General features: G+C 40.2%; 1 protein-coding gene across 1 annotated transcript in view; it reads right to left on the bottom strand.

Moving 5' to 3' along the window:
* Positions 1 to 17,121, bottom strand: part of myom3 (myomesin 3) — a 53,953-nt gene that overhangs the window by 31,841 nt on the left and 4,991 nt on the right. The window contains exons 3-10 of the mRNA XM_051407828.1: positions 13,636 to 13,740; positions 9,139 to 9,292; positions 8,692 to 8,849; positions 7,313 to 7,405; positions 6,795 to 6,883; positions 3,503 to 3,547; positions 398 to 538; positions 117 to 278 (exon numbers count right to left, since the gene is read on the bottom strand). Coding sequence (XP_051263788.1) covers positions 117 to 278; positions 398 to 538; positions 3,503 to 3,547; positions 6,795 to 6,883; positions 7,313 to 7,405; positions 8,692 to 8,849; positions 9,139 to 9,292; positions 13,636 to 13,740 — 947 coding nt within the window. The remainder of the gene's footprint in view (positions 1 to 116; positions 279 to 397; positions 539 to 3,502; positions 3,548 to 6,794; positions 6,884 to 7,312; positions 7,406 to 8,691; positions 8,850 to 9,138; positions 9,293 to 13,635; positions 13,741 to 17,121) is intronic.

Raw genomic sequence — 17,121 nt, 5'->3', positions numbered from 1 at the left:
TTGTTTTAAATAAAAACAACCTGATTACTGAGAAATTATTTAATAAATGCACCCTTTAAACTGCTTAGTAAAAAAAAAAAAAGATAGCTAGAGCATATATTCATGCTGGTTCTCACCCGTGACATAGACAAAGGCACTGTGTTCCTGGATTTCACTCCAGGTCCTCAGTCGTGCAGTGTAAACACCTTCGTGCTCCTTGTGTGCAGCCTTTAAAGTGATGGACGCCTTGTTGTCGACTGTCTTAATGTCCACAGTGCTCGACTGATACAGCTGGATGCCTAGAGAGAGAGAGAGAGAGAGAGAGAGAGAGAGAGAGAGAGAATGAACATGACCCACATAGCATGAATCTAAATAACCAAACATTTGTCTCATATGACTCATCTTTAACAGTGCTCACCATCTCTGAACCAGCTGATATCCTGCTGGAAGGGCAGCAGAGCTGAGGTGAAGGTACATTGCAGGGTGAGGCTGCTACCCTCCTTTACCCATGTTGGGGGGAAGGTGTTGCCAAACAGGGCTTCTTGCTCAAGCTTCAAGACTAGAGGAGAGTGGGTGAGCCATGTGGAGAAGAAGGATGAAGTTGGGAGGTGACGTGATAAGAGGGAAGGGTTAGGACGGGGAGGAAGATAAAGGGAAGAAGGGAGATGATGTAGAAGTAGAAAGAAAGAGGAAAACAAATCAGTAAGAAAAGTAAAAAGAAGATTACGAATGAAAAGGAGAGAAGCACTTTTCACCAATAAAAACACATTAGCTTTCCTCACTGGTGCTGGCCAAAGATAAAACTGATATTGAAAAGTATGTCCAGTCCACACTCGGCTTTACTGCAGCGAAGAAAATATTCCAGACGTGATCATTTTGGGTGGATGCTGCACTATAAAACTGCGCGACCTTCTTTTGACCGCCACAAAGAAAAGAAGGATGACAGGTAACGAGGAAAAGGTATCACGAAGCACAGGATGTGCTGGAGGTAAGTGGCAGGCTGGAAGGAATATGCTGATTCCATCATCTTTCCAGCTCTGTCACCAACCCTGGTCAAAGAAGCTCTGATGTCTCTACATCGAGTGCGTTTGTGCTATGACACCAGTTTTTCAGTATTCTCTACAAGATAGCACTAACAAGCTCTTCCTTCTTCAGTTTCACTCTCTTGTGAAACTGAACAAAGCAACCCAGAGGGTCTTAATTAACTAAAAAAGACCATCTTATGCGGACTTGAGTAGCCATAATAGACAAAGACCCTCTGCTTTATCCATGAGCACGCAGACAAAGGGCAGTCAGGAGCGGTATACCTTGGAGGAAACAACAGAAGACAGCAGAAAAGCTGCAGATGTGACAATTGTTTCTAAGTGAACGATTCCTGACAAGTTATTCCTTCGGCTACCATCCTCTCACTTGTCAAAGCACTGAAGCAATGCAATCTGGAAGTGGGAGATACGTGTGCCATGAGGTCTTGTCAAATCCCATTTTCAGGGATGAGTTTGAGAGACTGTGACATGTTTCCTATAATGATCTTGTTCTGCTTAGCAGTTCAGGCTATCACAGGAATGTGCATAGCTTTATTAAAACACACCGCTTAGATCTTTTGTTTCCCATCATTTGAACACTCAAACCCATGCTTCCCTCAGCGCAATGATGATTATGATAAATTCACCACAGTTGTGCTTTTGTTTATTGAGTGATTCATGTTGGAAAATATGATCTGCTCTATATGAGATAATCAAGGATCAGTTACATGAAAATGACAGCATGGAATTCTTAAGCACATCTACGCAGCAAGCAGGCCCTGATGTCATTACATGCTGATAAAGCTTTGTTCAAAATGAGTGCCACTTAATTTGTGAGTGTGTGGCGAATGTATTATGTTGTGTTGCACCTACGTAATACTTCTGCAGAAGCAATGGTGTAATCACAGGATACTGGTGAAAGTTAGCAGTAGAGTAAAGAAGACATCCCTGCATATGGAAAGATCTGTAAATATATTTGTCCTGATTACATTGGTTGACTTCACTTTGGCAGATTAAGCTCCTCTTTAAAATTATTTCAAAGTAAAGTAAAATTTAAAAAAGGACTTATTCTTAAGTCGGTCCACAAGAACTATGACTTTTATTTTCAAAGATTATTTGCATTTCTACTCATGACTTGAGGCCAAATCTCTCTTTAAAGGAAAGTTTTTTGTTTGCTTAAACAGCTTCACCCATCAGTACTTTATTTTAGGGTGATTAACTCAACAATGTCACTGCTGAGATCTGGGGACTTTAATTTAAAACAAGTGTATGTGACGTGAAAATGAGACAATGCACCCAAGATTTGCATTTGAAACATTTATTTCCTTGTAAAATTGCATGTTTACACAACTAGACCAACAATTAGAACTGTAAATTCAAGGTGAACCAGAATGTTTCTCTGCAAGATTAGAAAATGAAGTAAAGGTTCACCTTCGTTTTTTCTTCCATGAACCTGTAAGTGGTTTAGATTGTACGGTTGAACAGTGACTTTTTTAAAACTACATATACATACAAATTATTATATATAGACCCTGGTTGCAACACTAATGACTTTAAAAGCAAACTTTCCTTGCTTTATTAAGACTTGGACAATCTCACAGTTGTGGTCTGGTGAGGTAATTAAAATAACTTTTGCCTTCCAAACAACACATATTAGTGTTTTCCAAACTTGTGCCCCTATCAGCAGGACAACATCACGTAATGCCTTCCATAATGGATATGACATTTACAAAAATGATTCATATGCCTGTTTTCTGGTCTGCCATTATGGTTAGGTATAGATAGTAATTTGAGTTAAAAGTAGTAGTTTGTTTAAGAATAGGGAACAATTGTTGTCATGGTTGGAAATGGTTGATAATGGTCTCTACTGTCAAAGGTTACATTGCTGAACCATTTATCGACCCGGACCTCCTCCACTAAAACTTTATCATGCTACTTCTGCCTTCTGATAGAGTCAGAATATGCTTTGCCACAAGAAGCCCTTTTTTGGTAAACAGTTTTTGGGGTTTTTTTTTTTTCAAAAAATAGCCAAAGCTGTTGTTTTTCTAGTGAGAGAACTGACATGGTGGAGACTAATCTAGGCCAAAGAGTGCCACAGCCAATATGAGATGCTCAACAGCTTGGAGCAAAACGGAATAAATCCCCTGCTGTCCCTGAAATGAAATATACATGACCGTCATTCCTGCTGAATTTGAAGCAAGTCTTTCTATCCCTACAGCAACTACGCCGCAAAATAGTCTTACTTACACCCGTACGTCCATGGACACCCACACAGGGACATAAACTCCCATGACAAACAAACACTGCTAATGCACTGCTCCCTTTCAATCCATGTGTATCTTACTTTATGAGGTGCAGCATGCACAGCAGAGCAGAGTGTTGTGTCAGAGTCTTCAAAGCCACCCAGCCCTCCCTCGTTTACCGGTGGAGGGAAGAACTTCAAAGGGTGGCAGAGAAAATGAAAGGGGACACTTTTCATTACGTCCTGGCGTGAAACTTACCGGGGGTCTGCGAGTGCTCTGAACCAGCCACGGCTCCTTGATATGCTGAATTGCAGAGTGGCAGACCGGCAGAGCAGCACAGATTGAAGAAAAGGCAGGGTGGGTCAGAGATGGGGACAGAAACAGAAGAAGATACCATGAAACTGAAGAGGCACGACACAGAGAGACACAGCAGACAAATTAAACCTGGCAATGCCACATTTATGCAAGTCACATCTAATATTCCCTTTAACCTAGTTTTAACGACCGAAGAAAGCCTGTGAAAATGTAGATGGCGAAGGAGAAGCCTTGAAGTGTCTCATTAAAGATCTGACCGTCTAATTGATGTTCAACGTTAGAGGAACTTTACGGCCAGGCACCGAGCACTTTCAAGAAAGAGCGGGTCATTTAAAAGGTGCAGCACAACCATTATTGTGGATGTTTCTAGCATAGTGGCATAAGGCAATGATGCTCACTGTAGATGTTTGACTGCTAGTCACCACACACTGTCCTCATTATAATTCAGTGAGATCTGATCATTTTAGAGTCTCATCCAAAAATCTAATTTATATAGAAACCAGGGTAATAATAATGGGGGTAGAAAACTACACTGTGCACTGGGGGAAATTAGAAGAAAATCTGAACTAGACATTTCCTTTGGGCTTTCTTAATATATATATATATATATATATTACTTGAGCAGTGACAAGATTGGAGGCAGTAGGAGGATGGAGGTGTGGATGTGTGGTCAGATTTGGTCAGGACAATGTTAGCACCCTGAGGGCATTAAGGTCTGGGCCCCCGCAAAATGAAGTGAAATGAAGGACGGATATTGGATTTCTGAGGCCAACACCAATATTGATATTTGAAAGTTTTAAAAATGTGATAACAATACATCAGCTGATATTTACATTTCACATTCAAACACATTTGATTAGGATAATTTGATAATTAGATTTGAGATGCGCTCAACACTAACAAAATAATACATTTGTCACTTAAGTCAGTTCAAGTTAGTATTTAACAGCCTAAACAACTGGCTTCTGGTGTATGAAAAAGTACCACTGGTCTCTTTTGTCTCATGGTTAATGATTTAAATTTATAAAACTGTATTCATTTCTATTTTAGCGAGGTGTTTGAGCTCTTCAGGAGGAGAAAAACCCAAACATGTCACAACATTACATTTGACAGTAGCACAAGAGCAACATATGGCCATGTGTTCATCTCAGGAGGTAATGGGCAGAATGCTGAAAAGATGCTTTTAAAGTGGGATAATAATCAAATGTATTTACCAGAGCAGTTTAAATGGACTTATACATCTGAGTTTGTGACATTTACGCTAATTCTAGTGCAAACGCAAAAGGTACAAAACTGTTGCTTTGTTCGGTTGTTCGCTTGTTAAATGGCTAATTAAACTAAAGTTAGCCAGCAAACCAATGTTAGCTAGCCATTAATTTGAATAAATAAAAGATTTTTGTTTAATGTCTTCTCATGACTCAATGTCTACAATAGCAGCAGGGAGGTCAGACGTTGAGGGAGACCCGAGTGGAGTGCTTAAAAGTGAGGGAAACCAGGCTGATGTTATTAGTTTGTGCCCATCGAAGCAAACACTTACACACAGGTGCTGCCCGTTATCCACAATCCTCCGTTTCATGTCTTATTTACGGCGCATCCCAGACTTGTTATGGTTTAAGGACAAAGACTGGTTGGGATATACTGTCAAGACATATTGCTGCATTGTTTCTACAGTTTTGACTCAAGGACATTTTTCAGTGAACATCCAGCAGCCACGCTTCGCAGACAAAATGGCCTAACTTAAGCCGCTGGCCTTGGAGAAAGACCTTGCCTGCAGGAGCACGGAGGACTGACAGGTATCCTGAAGACACTGGCTGACAACTAATGGTGAGTAGGCTGTGTTTATATATATATTTAACCCTGGGGTTGGCATCTGCATCCCTGTGCTTTTGTTGCTGTCAGCGGTGTTGAACTGTGAATGACAGGCTGAAGGCTGTGTTGCTCCTGGGCTTGTTGTTGTGTATTCAGTTATTTGGTTGCTAGTTTCAGGACTCTTGATTGCTTTGCTGTTTGGTAATTCATCTTGTCACAGTCTTTTAAGCTTGTCTGTAAACCCTGCTGGTCTTTTTTATGCATGTTTTAACCTTTTTTTTTTTTTTTACTGACAGTTTTATTTAAATTTTTTTAATTATATATAAGTGTAGTGGTGCCTAAGTGGGTATACTCTCATATTTCCCCCCTTAAGCTGCCCATTCAGCAAAGGATAAACAGCCTGTGTCATAAACAGTGACATGTAAGACTACTCTTGCATATTGAGTTCACCCAAACATGGGCCAGTAGTATTTGCACATTGTCACTCAACTTCTGCTGCTGGATTTCTGACATTAAAGAACATGAAATAAAATTAATATAAGCCACAGAAGAGGAGCAGATTATGCAATCAATACGGGCCCACCTACATAACTAACTACATAATTATACATTTTGAGTGAAGTAGCCTATACCTTAACCTAAACCTCACTCCATCCTCTCCTGAAAACTATGTCAGGCCTTTGCCATTCTTGGAAAAATAAAATCAAACCCACAAAACATTACCAAATGATGAGCATCAGAGGGGATTAAGAAGTGGGTGTATGCCTAATGTTGACTGAAAAATTAGTGGCTATACTCTGTATACCTGCGTCTACACCAGTGTATATAATGCAATGTTAAGATTGCATGTGTAAAACAAAATTATTATTGAATATTGTTTAATTCAGGACATTTTGTAAGTATAGCAAGTATACAAACTTCACTCAAACATAATTAGTAGTCCCAGATTCTCTATTACTCTGAACTACAAATACTAAATTATTATTTGCAACATAAGCCATTAAAACTAATTGTGTACTAAATGTCTGTTTAGTCATTTATCAAGCCTATTCACAAATACCACTAGGGGGCAGTGTCATCAATATTAAATGTATAAGTATTGTGTGTGTAGAGTTTAAATGGACAAGTTGTGTCAAATACAGTTGATGCTGCTGTGTATGTTTTTGAGGAGTTGAGTAGTTTGTGCACCAGGTTTTAAGTGGGAATCCTGCAGTTTAAATGCTCTTTAGACTGGTTATATAGCCTTTAATCTCACAGCTCTGATTTCCTTTACTGATATCCCATTTCAGTGTCTCAGTTCCCATAATCAGTTTAGAGCCTGAGGCTGAACTCTTGCATTTCAGTCAACATATTATTACCCATCTTTGTATTATCCATAATAGTTTCTCAGCAAGGTGGAGCCGATATGAAACAGGAAACTACTCACAGTTGACCACAAGTGTTCCAAAAGTCATAGCTTCACCCAGGTGACTCTTGGCTACCACTTTATACTCGCCGGCATCATCAGGAGAGCACCTGAGAATATAGAAAGAGGAAATTGGAAGCAGTTGAAGAAGGAGCTGAAATAAAAATGTATCTGTAATATTACAAATCTGTGCTTTTATTGCACATTTGTTAGCCGTAGCCTACTTTACTCCATTGTGATGGCTGTTGAATGAATCCCAAATACAACATAAAAGCTAGAAAGAGACGTCATCAGGCCGCTCGACTTGATTGACTCTCTTCATTTTTTGAATTTAAGAAATGGAGCAGTCTTACTGCACAGCACCAGCATTAATTTCTCAGTTTGACAGATATATTTTAACTCATAACACCGGAGTGTCCAATTGTATTCTTAATTACTAAACGGCAAGGTCGTGCTGTATCTACATTAGCTGCATCTTACACACTCTGTGTCATATTCAACCCGTTTTCAGCTTTAATTTGGTAGTGCCAGTGACCCACCTTCTGATCTCCAGTGAGTTAAGACCATATGTTTGTTGAAGACTGTAATTCCATGATCTGTCAGTCATTCTCAGTGGCAGACCATCCTTATACCTGAGGTAGGAAATGAGAAACAGCGTGTGTTAAAAGTTTTGTTTTTTTGAATATCAAAGCAAAAGTGAACAACAGACTCCACTTGGGTGGTTTATGGTCCTGCCCACGGATTACTTAAGCACGTCTTTCACTGATCAAATGTTGGTTCGGCTGAATCCAGAGGGGGCCTTTGATCTCTCATTCTGTTTTGTGCTGGGCACTGTTGAGGGCAGATTTTTGCAGCTCATTGGGCTCGATGGGTCCCACATGGGATGGTGAGACCCACGAGCCTCAGGTTATCAAGATCTCAGCTTAGGTTCATGAATACTGAGCACACAGTGTATTCATCAGTCAGTCTCTCAGCAGCTCGAGTATCAAGGTCGACAATTTGGCACGTTGCCTGAATTAACACAGGTAATTTCATATTAATACAGAAGGCGATATTCAACTCAGGGTTCAGAATTGTAGCGCTATGACTCTTGTTTTTTTGCACGTAACTCGTGGGCTTTGAGACCTAACCCACCTCCTTACCTCTCAGACTGTTGTATATACCTCTAATGAGCACATGAAAAAATTAAACAGTATTTCACTGCATTATGGATGAGATATGAATTGATGATACAATGTAGGTGTTGCAACTCAGGACATTTCATTATGAATAGATACTTGTTTTTTTTCATCTTGTATACAAAAGGTTAGAAAATGGTGAAATATGTAAATTACTATTTCCCACTGCCAGAAATTTTTTATTATTCATCTGACAGTGGAAAAATCCAGATCTATTTAATTTGCATTGATATAAAACAGAGAAAAGCAGCAGTGACTTCAATGGTTATTTATCAAATTTGTAGTCAGTTAGACTTTTGTTATCTGATCGTTTAAGCTCTACTACAGTATAAAGATATATCAGGAGTGCACATTATTACACCCCTTGTGTAGTTGCTCCCTAAAGGTTCTAACTTTGGACAATTAGACTCTTTTTGGTGACACACTAAGGAATTTCTCATGTGGTGAATTTACCCTTGTTAAACTGAAACTCTGGCTGGTTGTGGGTTACAAACGCCACCGCAGTGGCAAATTGGGATTATTAGAGGACCAGTCTGCGTTTTCTTCTAGAGTAGGTAGGTAGTTCATTATTGCGGTTATCGCAGCAGATACTATAACCCTCTCCAACCAGTCAAGAAACTAAATTAAAATGTCACAAGTTTGCAGCACAAACTGAGGAACAGAATTTAATAGACACTTTTAGAGAATGCATTGGTGTAGGCAAACAGAGGCCAAAAGAATGGACCGAAGCAAGTTCTTACCATGTGACCTTTGGGGGTGGACAGCCTTGGACTGTACAGGAGAGTTTGACGGTCATGCCCTCCCAGACAGTGTGAGCCCTTAGAGGGATTGGAAAGTCTGGGGTCTTCTGACTCAGATGCTCCAGGTACTTCATGTGGGCAGATGCCTTATATTGTGCCTGGGGCATAGATAGAGAGATGCAGGAAAGGCAAAGTTTTTAAATAATAATCAGAGTTTGCAGATAACATGAAAAGTAATATGCTGATAAATACAGTACATTCTGTATTTCTTAAGCAAACTTGATTTATTTTCTACAGCAGAATAAAAGAAACAAATAGGCTAAGGAAACACAAACATTAAAAATAAGCAGTTAATTGTCTGGGTAATCTGGTGGTGGTTATGCACTGGAGAAACCTTTTGTTTGTCCTTGTTATAGGTCATTCCCAAGACCTAAACTTGACTTCTACCTGCTTGCGAAGGGACAGTTTGTCCACACGTGTGCGTAACACATGCTGGTTCCTGATCACGTCTAGCTCCACCCTCTCAGCCTCATTCCCAAACATGGTCCACTTGTCTCTGTGATACTCGTCATCAGCAGCCAGAGTTTCATTCAAGATTTCCCTGGTGGAGCACAGCACAAACTTTTTAATATATTCAGGAGTATTGTACTTACCAGAATGCAGAATAAATTGTTAGATATAACTTTACAGCGCCGTGGCCAATTCATAATACTGTTTTGAAGTGCACATTTAAGCTGCAAGAGTAGACATGAAGTAATTAGCTTCACTTGAAAATTTTGAGTAGGCTGTCAAAACAATTCAGAGCTCCATCAGAGGAAGTGACAGGAGTAGAGACGGCAATTCAGACAAAGGTTTGAACATGGTTTGTAAAAACAGGGGTCGAACTGTGACAAAAACAAAACAGCAATTTTACATTGATTCTTTTTTTTTGGCACGCAAAAATGTCTTTCTGTCCCAGTCCATTTGCAGACAAACGCTAGTTTTATGATATTTGGCAGTTTTTCGTTGAAAAGGCTCAGCGTTAATGTCGGTGGTTTGCTGCTCCATTTATACCTATGTGTCATTTCACATGAGCACCATTCTGACACACATTCAAAGGTTTTGACAAGTTGGAATATCAAGGCTCGCTGCCACTGTTGATTCACATCACTGTGAAGAGACGTGGCGCTGGTACTCTAAAATCTCTCACATGTTGATGTGCAACTCTCCAGGACTCCTTCAGGTGTGGACAGTTCAAATTGTTGCTGTGTCAACGCCTCTGTGACATCCTTTTCTTCCCTTTCATCAAGTTTGTTGTCATGGAGATGGCAGGCAGTTGTGTCCAGTTACTCAGAAGAAACAGATTTGTATTTTTCTTTATCAGCGCAGCATGTTGGCATAGTAAGTAGGGCAACTGTCTTAACTGGGGACTGGGGTTAAAGGCTTGTGTTTTATTTACATCCTTGGTATATAGGGGCTATTAGGCAACACAGTGAATCTCATTGCTCTGTGGCTGCTGAACCTGCGCTCTGAGCTCATTGTAAAGGCTGTTAAACAAGACCACAGGTCCCTTACAGACGTCAGCGAAGCCCTCTGGTAGTCTATAATACATGTGTATGGTAGGTTGTAGATGTGAATATATCCACATACATAGCATTGCACATTCACTTGTGTACATACACTTCATCCATATGCATGGAAGTATACGCTCTCCCAACACGCACATCATCATCATGAATTTGCCTGCTTTTTAAATGCAGCGTTTTAATACTCCTCTCTCTCATCGCCAGAGGGGTGTGTATCCTGAACCATCTTGTGATTGACAGTCCCCGGGGCTTAATTAATTGAAAACATACTTCACACACACATTGCCACAACAAACAGAGAAGGCAGAATCTTAAATATTCACAAACACTTCTCTGAGCTTTGATGGCCACTAGAGCATGAATGGCCCTACAAATGCCTGCGATAATTCAGTGAAATGCACAAACGGCATGAATAAATATGCAAATAAACGTGTGCATGCACAGATGCATATGCAGACAAGTGTGTACCCACAGACTCTCACTTTTTCTGCCACAGGCTCATTTAGTAAAGTTTGTGCCTGTCAGTGTTTAATCTCTGTGGGCTCAGAGATTTTAAGCCTTGAGGGAATGAACCACTGGAACACACCGAGTCAGTGGGTATGAGAGGGTTTATAGCTAAATTATTACTACAAATGGAAATTTTAATATTGCTTATTGGTGCGAAGAACAGCTAACCCCTCCTGCCTAGGCAAGCCAGGCATGTATGAGTCAGCTTTATAATTTACATGTTATCCCTTACCACGAGGAAAAGATAATAGAGAAACCATTATGTGAATCGGATAGTAATGTGTAACTGGAGGCACACTTGGCAACACACAGAGATCTAGCACATTCATTTCCACCCAAATCAAAACAAATGTCATGCTCCCCCATCTTGCAACACTGAGGCCTTCCAGAAATAGTCTGCCAATCCTTGAGAGCTTTCAACTTCATCCTTCCGTCCTTCCTCTCTTATCCTGGGAGGAGTCAACCATCTCCAGCAGTAAAAGATTTCTAGCCTCCATCCTAAAATATCCATCCACACCTTATTCGTCTCAGCGCTTCAGCCGGGGATAAAATGTGTGAGGAATTTAGGTTTGAAGGAGAAATTGCGCTTCAGAGGAAATCAACCTTGCTAATTCAAGAGGCAGAGGGCTTTAACAGGTGGGAAAAATCTGAAGGTGAGACAAGACCAATGAATCGGAGCTAAACGCTTTAGTGAATAGGATAGACGCTCGTTGATGAGATGAGGGTTGTCGTGGTGGCATGGGACAGGGCACCTAATGAGATGCCAAGTTGGCAGGGCCACACCGCCGCAGCTGAGGCTCATTACTGTCAGATGTCTTTTGTCTTTCAAAAGGGTGTGATTGCACCCTCAGTAACTTCCCCTCCCCTCTTTTCACTCTCCCTCCTTTCACTCTCCCTCCTTGGAAACTCTGTGTTCTAGTATTACCCATCTTTTCCTTCAATACTCATTGTGACCTCTGTTCGTCCATCTGTTTACCATTGCCAGCCAAAGCTTCCCGCCTTGACTTAAAGAAGAAACTTCTGTGTTATTTTTAGCATCGATGAAAAAGTCTACGTACAGATATGTCAAATCCTTTTTGACACAACCAGACACTAATCAATTTCTGTATGGATTGGAGAACAGAAAAGAGGCTTCCACTAAGCCTCCAAATGTGAAAGTGCTATTGAGCCCCAACACAAATACTACGTGACCCAGACACAGTAAGTTGCCCCTACAGTAGAATAGGGATTTTGGTAGAGCAAATCACGTCACAAGAGGCAACAATCCCCTTGCTTCCTGTTCTTGGTGACCTAAACCTCTCTACTCTGGGACTTATTTTTAGATATATGACATCCTCTCCATGACAGCTGAGCAGTAATCCTGTCCTGGCAACATGATCATAAGACACTTAAAAAGTAAAAGATGGCTCACACATGCCATCAACAAAATCCTCTCGCATAATGATTCACTAATAGAGACTTTATGTACTGGCAGAAAATCAACCAGCTACCAGCCACGTGCTGGCTTTTTCTAGTCAGTAAATTGTTCAGTTGGGAATAAAATCAAATTTAAATGTCCTTAGTTATCAAATCATTTTGAGGGTCATACCTTAAAGTCTTGAGTTTGATGTTTGTGATTAGAGTTGATCATCTTTACAACTCTCTTTGGGGGCTGCAGCTATCGATTATTCCACTAGTAACCGCTGAGCAGCAGTTCAGAACCCTAATATATTCAGTTTAGAATAAAAGGACCCAAAAATCGAATTCATTGAGTAACCTTTCCAACTCTACTTTCTTCCAGTAGGATGTGACGCTCCTTCCTCTTCCTCAACACCAAAAAATGCACTGTATGACCTAGTTGAATGGTTATTGCTTATTGACTTCCTTGAGACAGCAAATCATGGGAGAAGCCCCCAGCTGGCCTTTTACAGACAGATAAGTGAAAGAGCCCTGATTTCCATTGTTTATTGAGACTCTCTGTTGGCATAGAAGCTCTTGTACTGTCAATGGCTTGGCAGGGCAAAGAACCAATGAAACTTGACCCACTCCACATTCTCAAATAAAATGAAGAGAGAGAGAGTGTTGACTACTGACGGAGAGGCAGAATTTTTTGACAAGCACCAGGAAGGAAGTCCTCTGGGGAAAAGTGGAGGCTTGCTCAGTCTTTTTGGTTCAGCGCGAGAAGAAGACACTGATCCACAGTTGCTGCCATTTTTTACCCACAAAAGACTGCCGTCCAAAATGAGAAATAAAGAATGTGCCCAAGCGGAGAGCTGCAGATGGACAAGATTGGAATTTTCCCTGTGGTGTCATTGATTTGTTGTTGTTATAGTGTGGGTATTAGAAGTAGGGCTGCAACTTATTTTCTTATCAACTAATCTGCAGATTATTTTCCTGATTTATCAGTTGTTTGGTTTATAAAATGTCATAAAATTTTGTGAGCTGTGCGTGAAAGCTGCAAATAGAGAAGATCTGAATTTGCCCCATGCATTGTTTTTATTAGAACACTCGCATTTGAACTGTTTTTGCTTAAACAGGCTAAAAATGCCTCTTCAGCATGAAAATTTGTTACCTATGAACAATATTGTGTCCCACAATTGGGAGTTACCAGCTAGAAATGTCCTGCCACGATGTTAAGAATCAATATCAGGACCAATCCAGGCACATTTTAATGGATTTGTATCAGCAAAAATAAAGCTGATCAAATGCTGACACTTTCTTTACTGTAGTCTACTGCATTTTGTTCACCTCAGCTTGTTAATGTGTCGAAGCTGCTCTCCTTTACGTCGGCCTACAGTGCAGCATTTTACTGCATATAGTAGAGGTTTTTATCATCCACCCCAAACTGTGCTGATGATCAAGCATCTGCCATATATTCTGCTGGATATCTCACCATGTACTGTGGCGGGGGAGGTTATCCATATTCAGGATCTCCTTGACGGACATCAGGTCAGCAGGGATGATGGGATAGAAATCCGAGTAGGAGGCTTCCTCATCACTGTCGCATTCAGAGAACGTTGGGAAAAATAAAACAAAGCCTGATTAGGATATCTTGCATATCATCAAATGACACAGGTGAAAGATTATAAAATAGATATTTTCCCTTGTCATCCTTCACAGTCATTTATTCTGTTGATGGAAGGATTGAGTGTTCAATATTAGCATGCCTATTCATTTTGCCATGGTCTATGGCACATTATCCAATCTCAAGTTCATCAGATCATTATTCTCCGCTGCCACTAGAAAGCAGCAGTGTCTCTCCTATTCTCTATCTGAACAGCAGGGGCAGCCATACATCAGAGAGAGCTCTAGTAATGTAGGCAAACATTATATACATGAGGTTTCGTTTATTCAAGCGCTCCAGGGATTCATTTCATAACAGGCAACTCTTATCTCCAGCTTGAAAAAACTGCTTTAATGGATATTGTTTGTTTCCTCCTCCTTCCTGTTGTGAAGAACAAGGAAGGTAAACAATGACAGACAACAAAACAACATAAACTACAAAGAAGTAAGAACCCAACCATGAAGAACAGACCCTCTTTGAAATACAATTTCAATATTGTTTGTTGCACTAATACCCTCTATCATCTGTGCAGCTTGGAGGTATAAGCCACCAAGTGTGGTTCATTGTGTGGCACAGCAGATTTGTTACCGATCGGTGTAAACACACCCTGCAGTTTTTTCTAAAATATTATAGTGGTATTTGCAGATTCAGATTCAGCTTGTATTCAAATAAGAAATACAATCATTTTTTTCCTGTGAATTTACTGTCATTTTGACCATCTTCCCCTCACAAACCAGATGAGGGATAAGAACAAGATATCAGCTTCAGAATCAGAGTCATTGGCCAAGCATTTGTACAAGGAAGTCAACCCCAGTTTTAAGCTCACAATGTACTTGCACACTGTTATCAGTTACAATTTGTACGCGTATGTAGTCAGTTTGTTTTCTTGTTTCTCATGGTGCCGTGTTTTAGAACTCTTTACTGAACCCTAACCTGGTATTTTATCTGATTAATCTACTGGTTGCATCTCATGTGTGGGACGCCTAATCCGGCTACCCAAGCAGGGCGGTGTGTGACCTGTTTGACCTCAAATGCGAGAAATGTTATGACCGTCAATCTGCTTCTGCTCTGCCAGTGTTCCCCTTTTACTCACTGTTATTGTCTATAGGGAGCTTATATAATCAGGAGGAACACAGGGGCTGCTGATGTGAATGCAAGCAAATGGTGACAGTGTGGTGTTTATGAGCCAAAGGGTATTTGGATCTGAGCCAATAGGTTCTTCATGGTACAATGGAAATTTTAATTATTCATCATCATAGCATACAATCATCTGCAGTGTTCAGTTTTTAATCCACAATGTGACTGGTAGTGTTTGTGTTCCAGCTGATGAACTGGAACACAAACTGAACATGATGAACCAAACATTCAGAGCAGTCACTTGACAAATACAGTAAAGTGAAACACTGCCAGTTGCTGTCTCTTCCTGTAGGGACTTAAAGTAGTCCCTTCATCATGGGCACATAGTCATGCAGACACACACACACACACACGCACACACACATACTGTACTTAGACAATAGGCACACACGTGTAAGCCTACACTAAAGCATGAGCTCTCAATTTTAAACCACCAACAATAAACTGAGCTGACCTTTGCTATGTGCACCCCCATAAACAGGAGAGGGGCGTTTGTTGTTAGCAACAAGGTCACTTGAGGCAATGAAGCTGAGAGGTATTTTTGTAACAAGAGAAGCATTCATTTTTGATCTGCTCTCTGATCTACAGAGTAATTACAACAACAGTGAGAGGATATTATAACTTTTAATACTTTCCTTGTTTTTTTTTATTAAATCTATAGTTCAGTATGATTATATGTAATGTTGAAGTAAAGTGAAGTACAGTGCAACACAGCACCATGGAAAAGGATAACTGTAAAAATAAAAATCTTGAAGTTTGTCTGCCAGAACTGTATATTTACCCAGGTGTGTATTACACAACCCCCAACTACCGTTGCTGCTAACATCTAGCCTCAGGCATTACTTTCAGCAAGCCATCTTATAAATGGCAATGCAAATTGACATGACTTCTCGTTTTCTTTTGTTTGCAAGCTGGGAAATTTCCCCATTTCACAGCGTTCAGTGGACAACTTCTGCTTTTGCTGTCTTATTTTTCTCTTTTCCTTTGTTCAGGTTCCCTTTGAGTGTGTGCTTGGGCCGTTGAATAATGTAATGCTGAGCCTGCGGCTGGGCAGTATCGCTCAAATACAGCCCACAGGTATATACACACGGAGACACAAACACTCATGGCATGCAAAGAGGAACATGCACACACATGTGCACCCACGCATGCCAGCAAACACACAAGCTGATAGTGCTGCGGTGTGCAAGAGAATGAGGTTGTGCGTTTATGTGTTTATAAACAGGCTTCCTCAAAATATTTACTTTGTGCAACTAGAAAATAAAAAAAAGAGGAAAACCTGTGAGACTGAGAAGCACTGGATGATCTGCCCTCATTGTGTAATGCATGTCAACAACTTGTACTCAAAATAGTGCCATACCTCATGTACAAACAAGGATAACTAAAAACATACACAAAGGACACATTGTTCAATCTAACAGGAAGATAAATTTGAGTTTGCTCCCACTGAAGATGTTCTAAGTATAAATTTCACAATGCACCTGTTTTGTCTCTCTCGCTCCTTTTAATAAAGAGCGAGATGAAATCTAAGTTTGGCTGAACTAAGCTTGATGGGATAATTGCTTATTTTCATCATCCCTAAGGAGAAAATGGGCCGGATTCCCTTTATTTTGCAATGGAGATTGCAGACCCACAGGTTAGCCTAATTTAATAACTCACTGCAGCAGGGGGGCTGCGTAAATGAGGGCAAATTTGACTTGAGACTATTAGGGCAGGACCAGAAGTGATTTCTATTAGATTTCACTGGAGTCATCTGGGAGCACTGGTGTGCCTGCTGTGTGATTTCTTTTTTTATTTCTTTTTTTAAATTTTTATTTCATAGTATAATGGAATAGACTTCTATTACATTGCTGATATTTTACTTGAGTAATAATACTTAAATCATCTGAAAGGTAGTGAAGTTGGTTGATTTTAAGCTAGATTGAAGAAACAGAATACGTCTTTGGTGAAACCCCATCTCAACGTTCATTTAGCACCTGTCTGGAGTCTTCAGTCATACCACATACTCTTCATCAGCAGGTAGAGTTTGCCTAGTTATTATGGAATTATACAATTAGTTAAAATTTCCATTTTTTTTAGCACTTTTAGTACCTCTCAGCCATTTTTGCTTAAAAGTTGAACTTCAAAGTTTATTCTTGACCTTGATATTGTCCAAAGTCCAGAATTAACTTTGAAGCA

This window comes from Dicentrarchus labrax, unplaced genomic scaffold, assembly GCF_905237075.1.
Source record: "Dicentrarchus labrax unplaced genomic scaffold, dlabrax2021, whole genome shotgun sequence".
NCBI lineage: Eukaryota > Metazoa > Chordata > Actinopteri > Moronidae > Dicentrarchus > Dicentrarchus labrax.
Note: the sequence above shows the minus strand (reverse complement) of the source record. Positions and strands in the feature narration are given on the sequence as shown.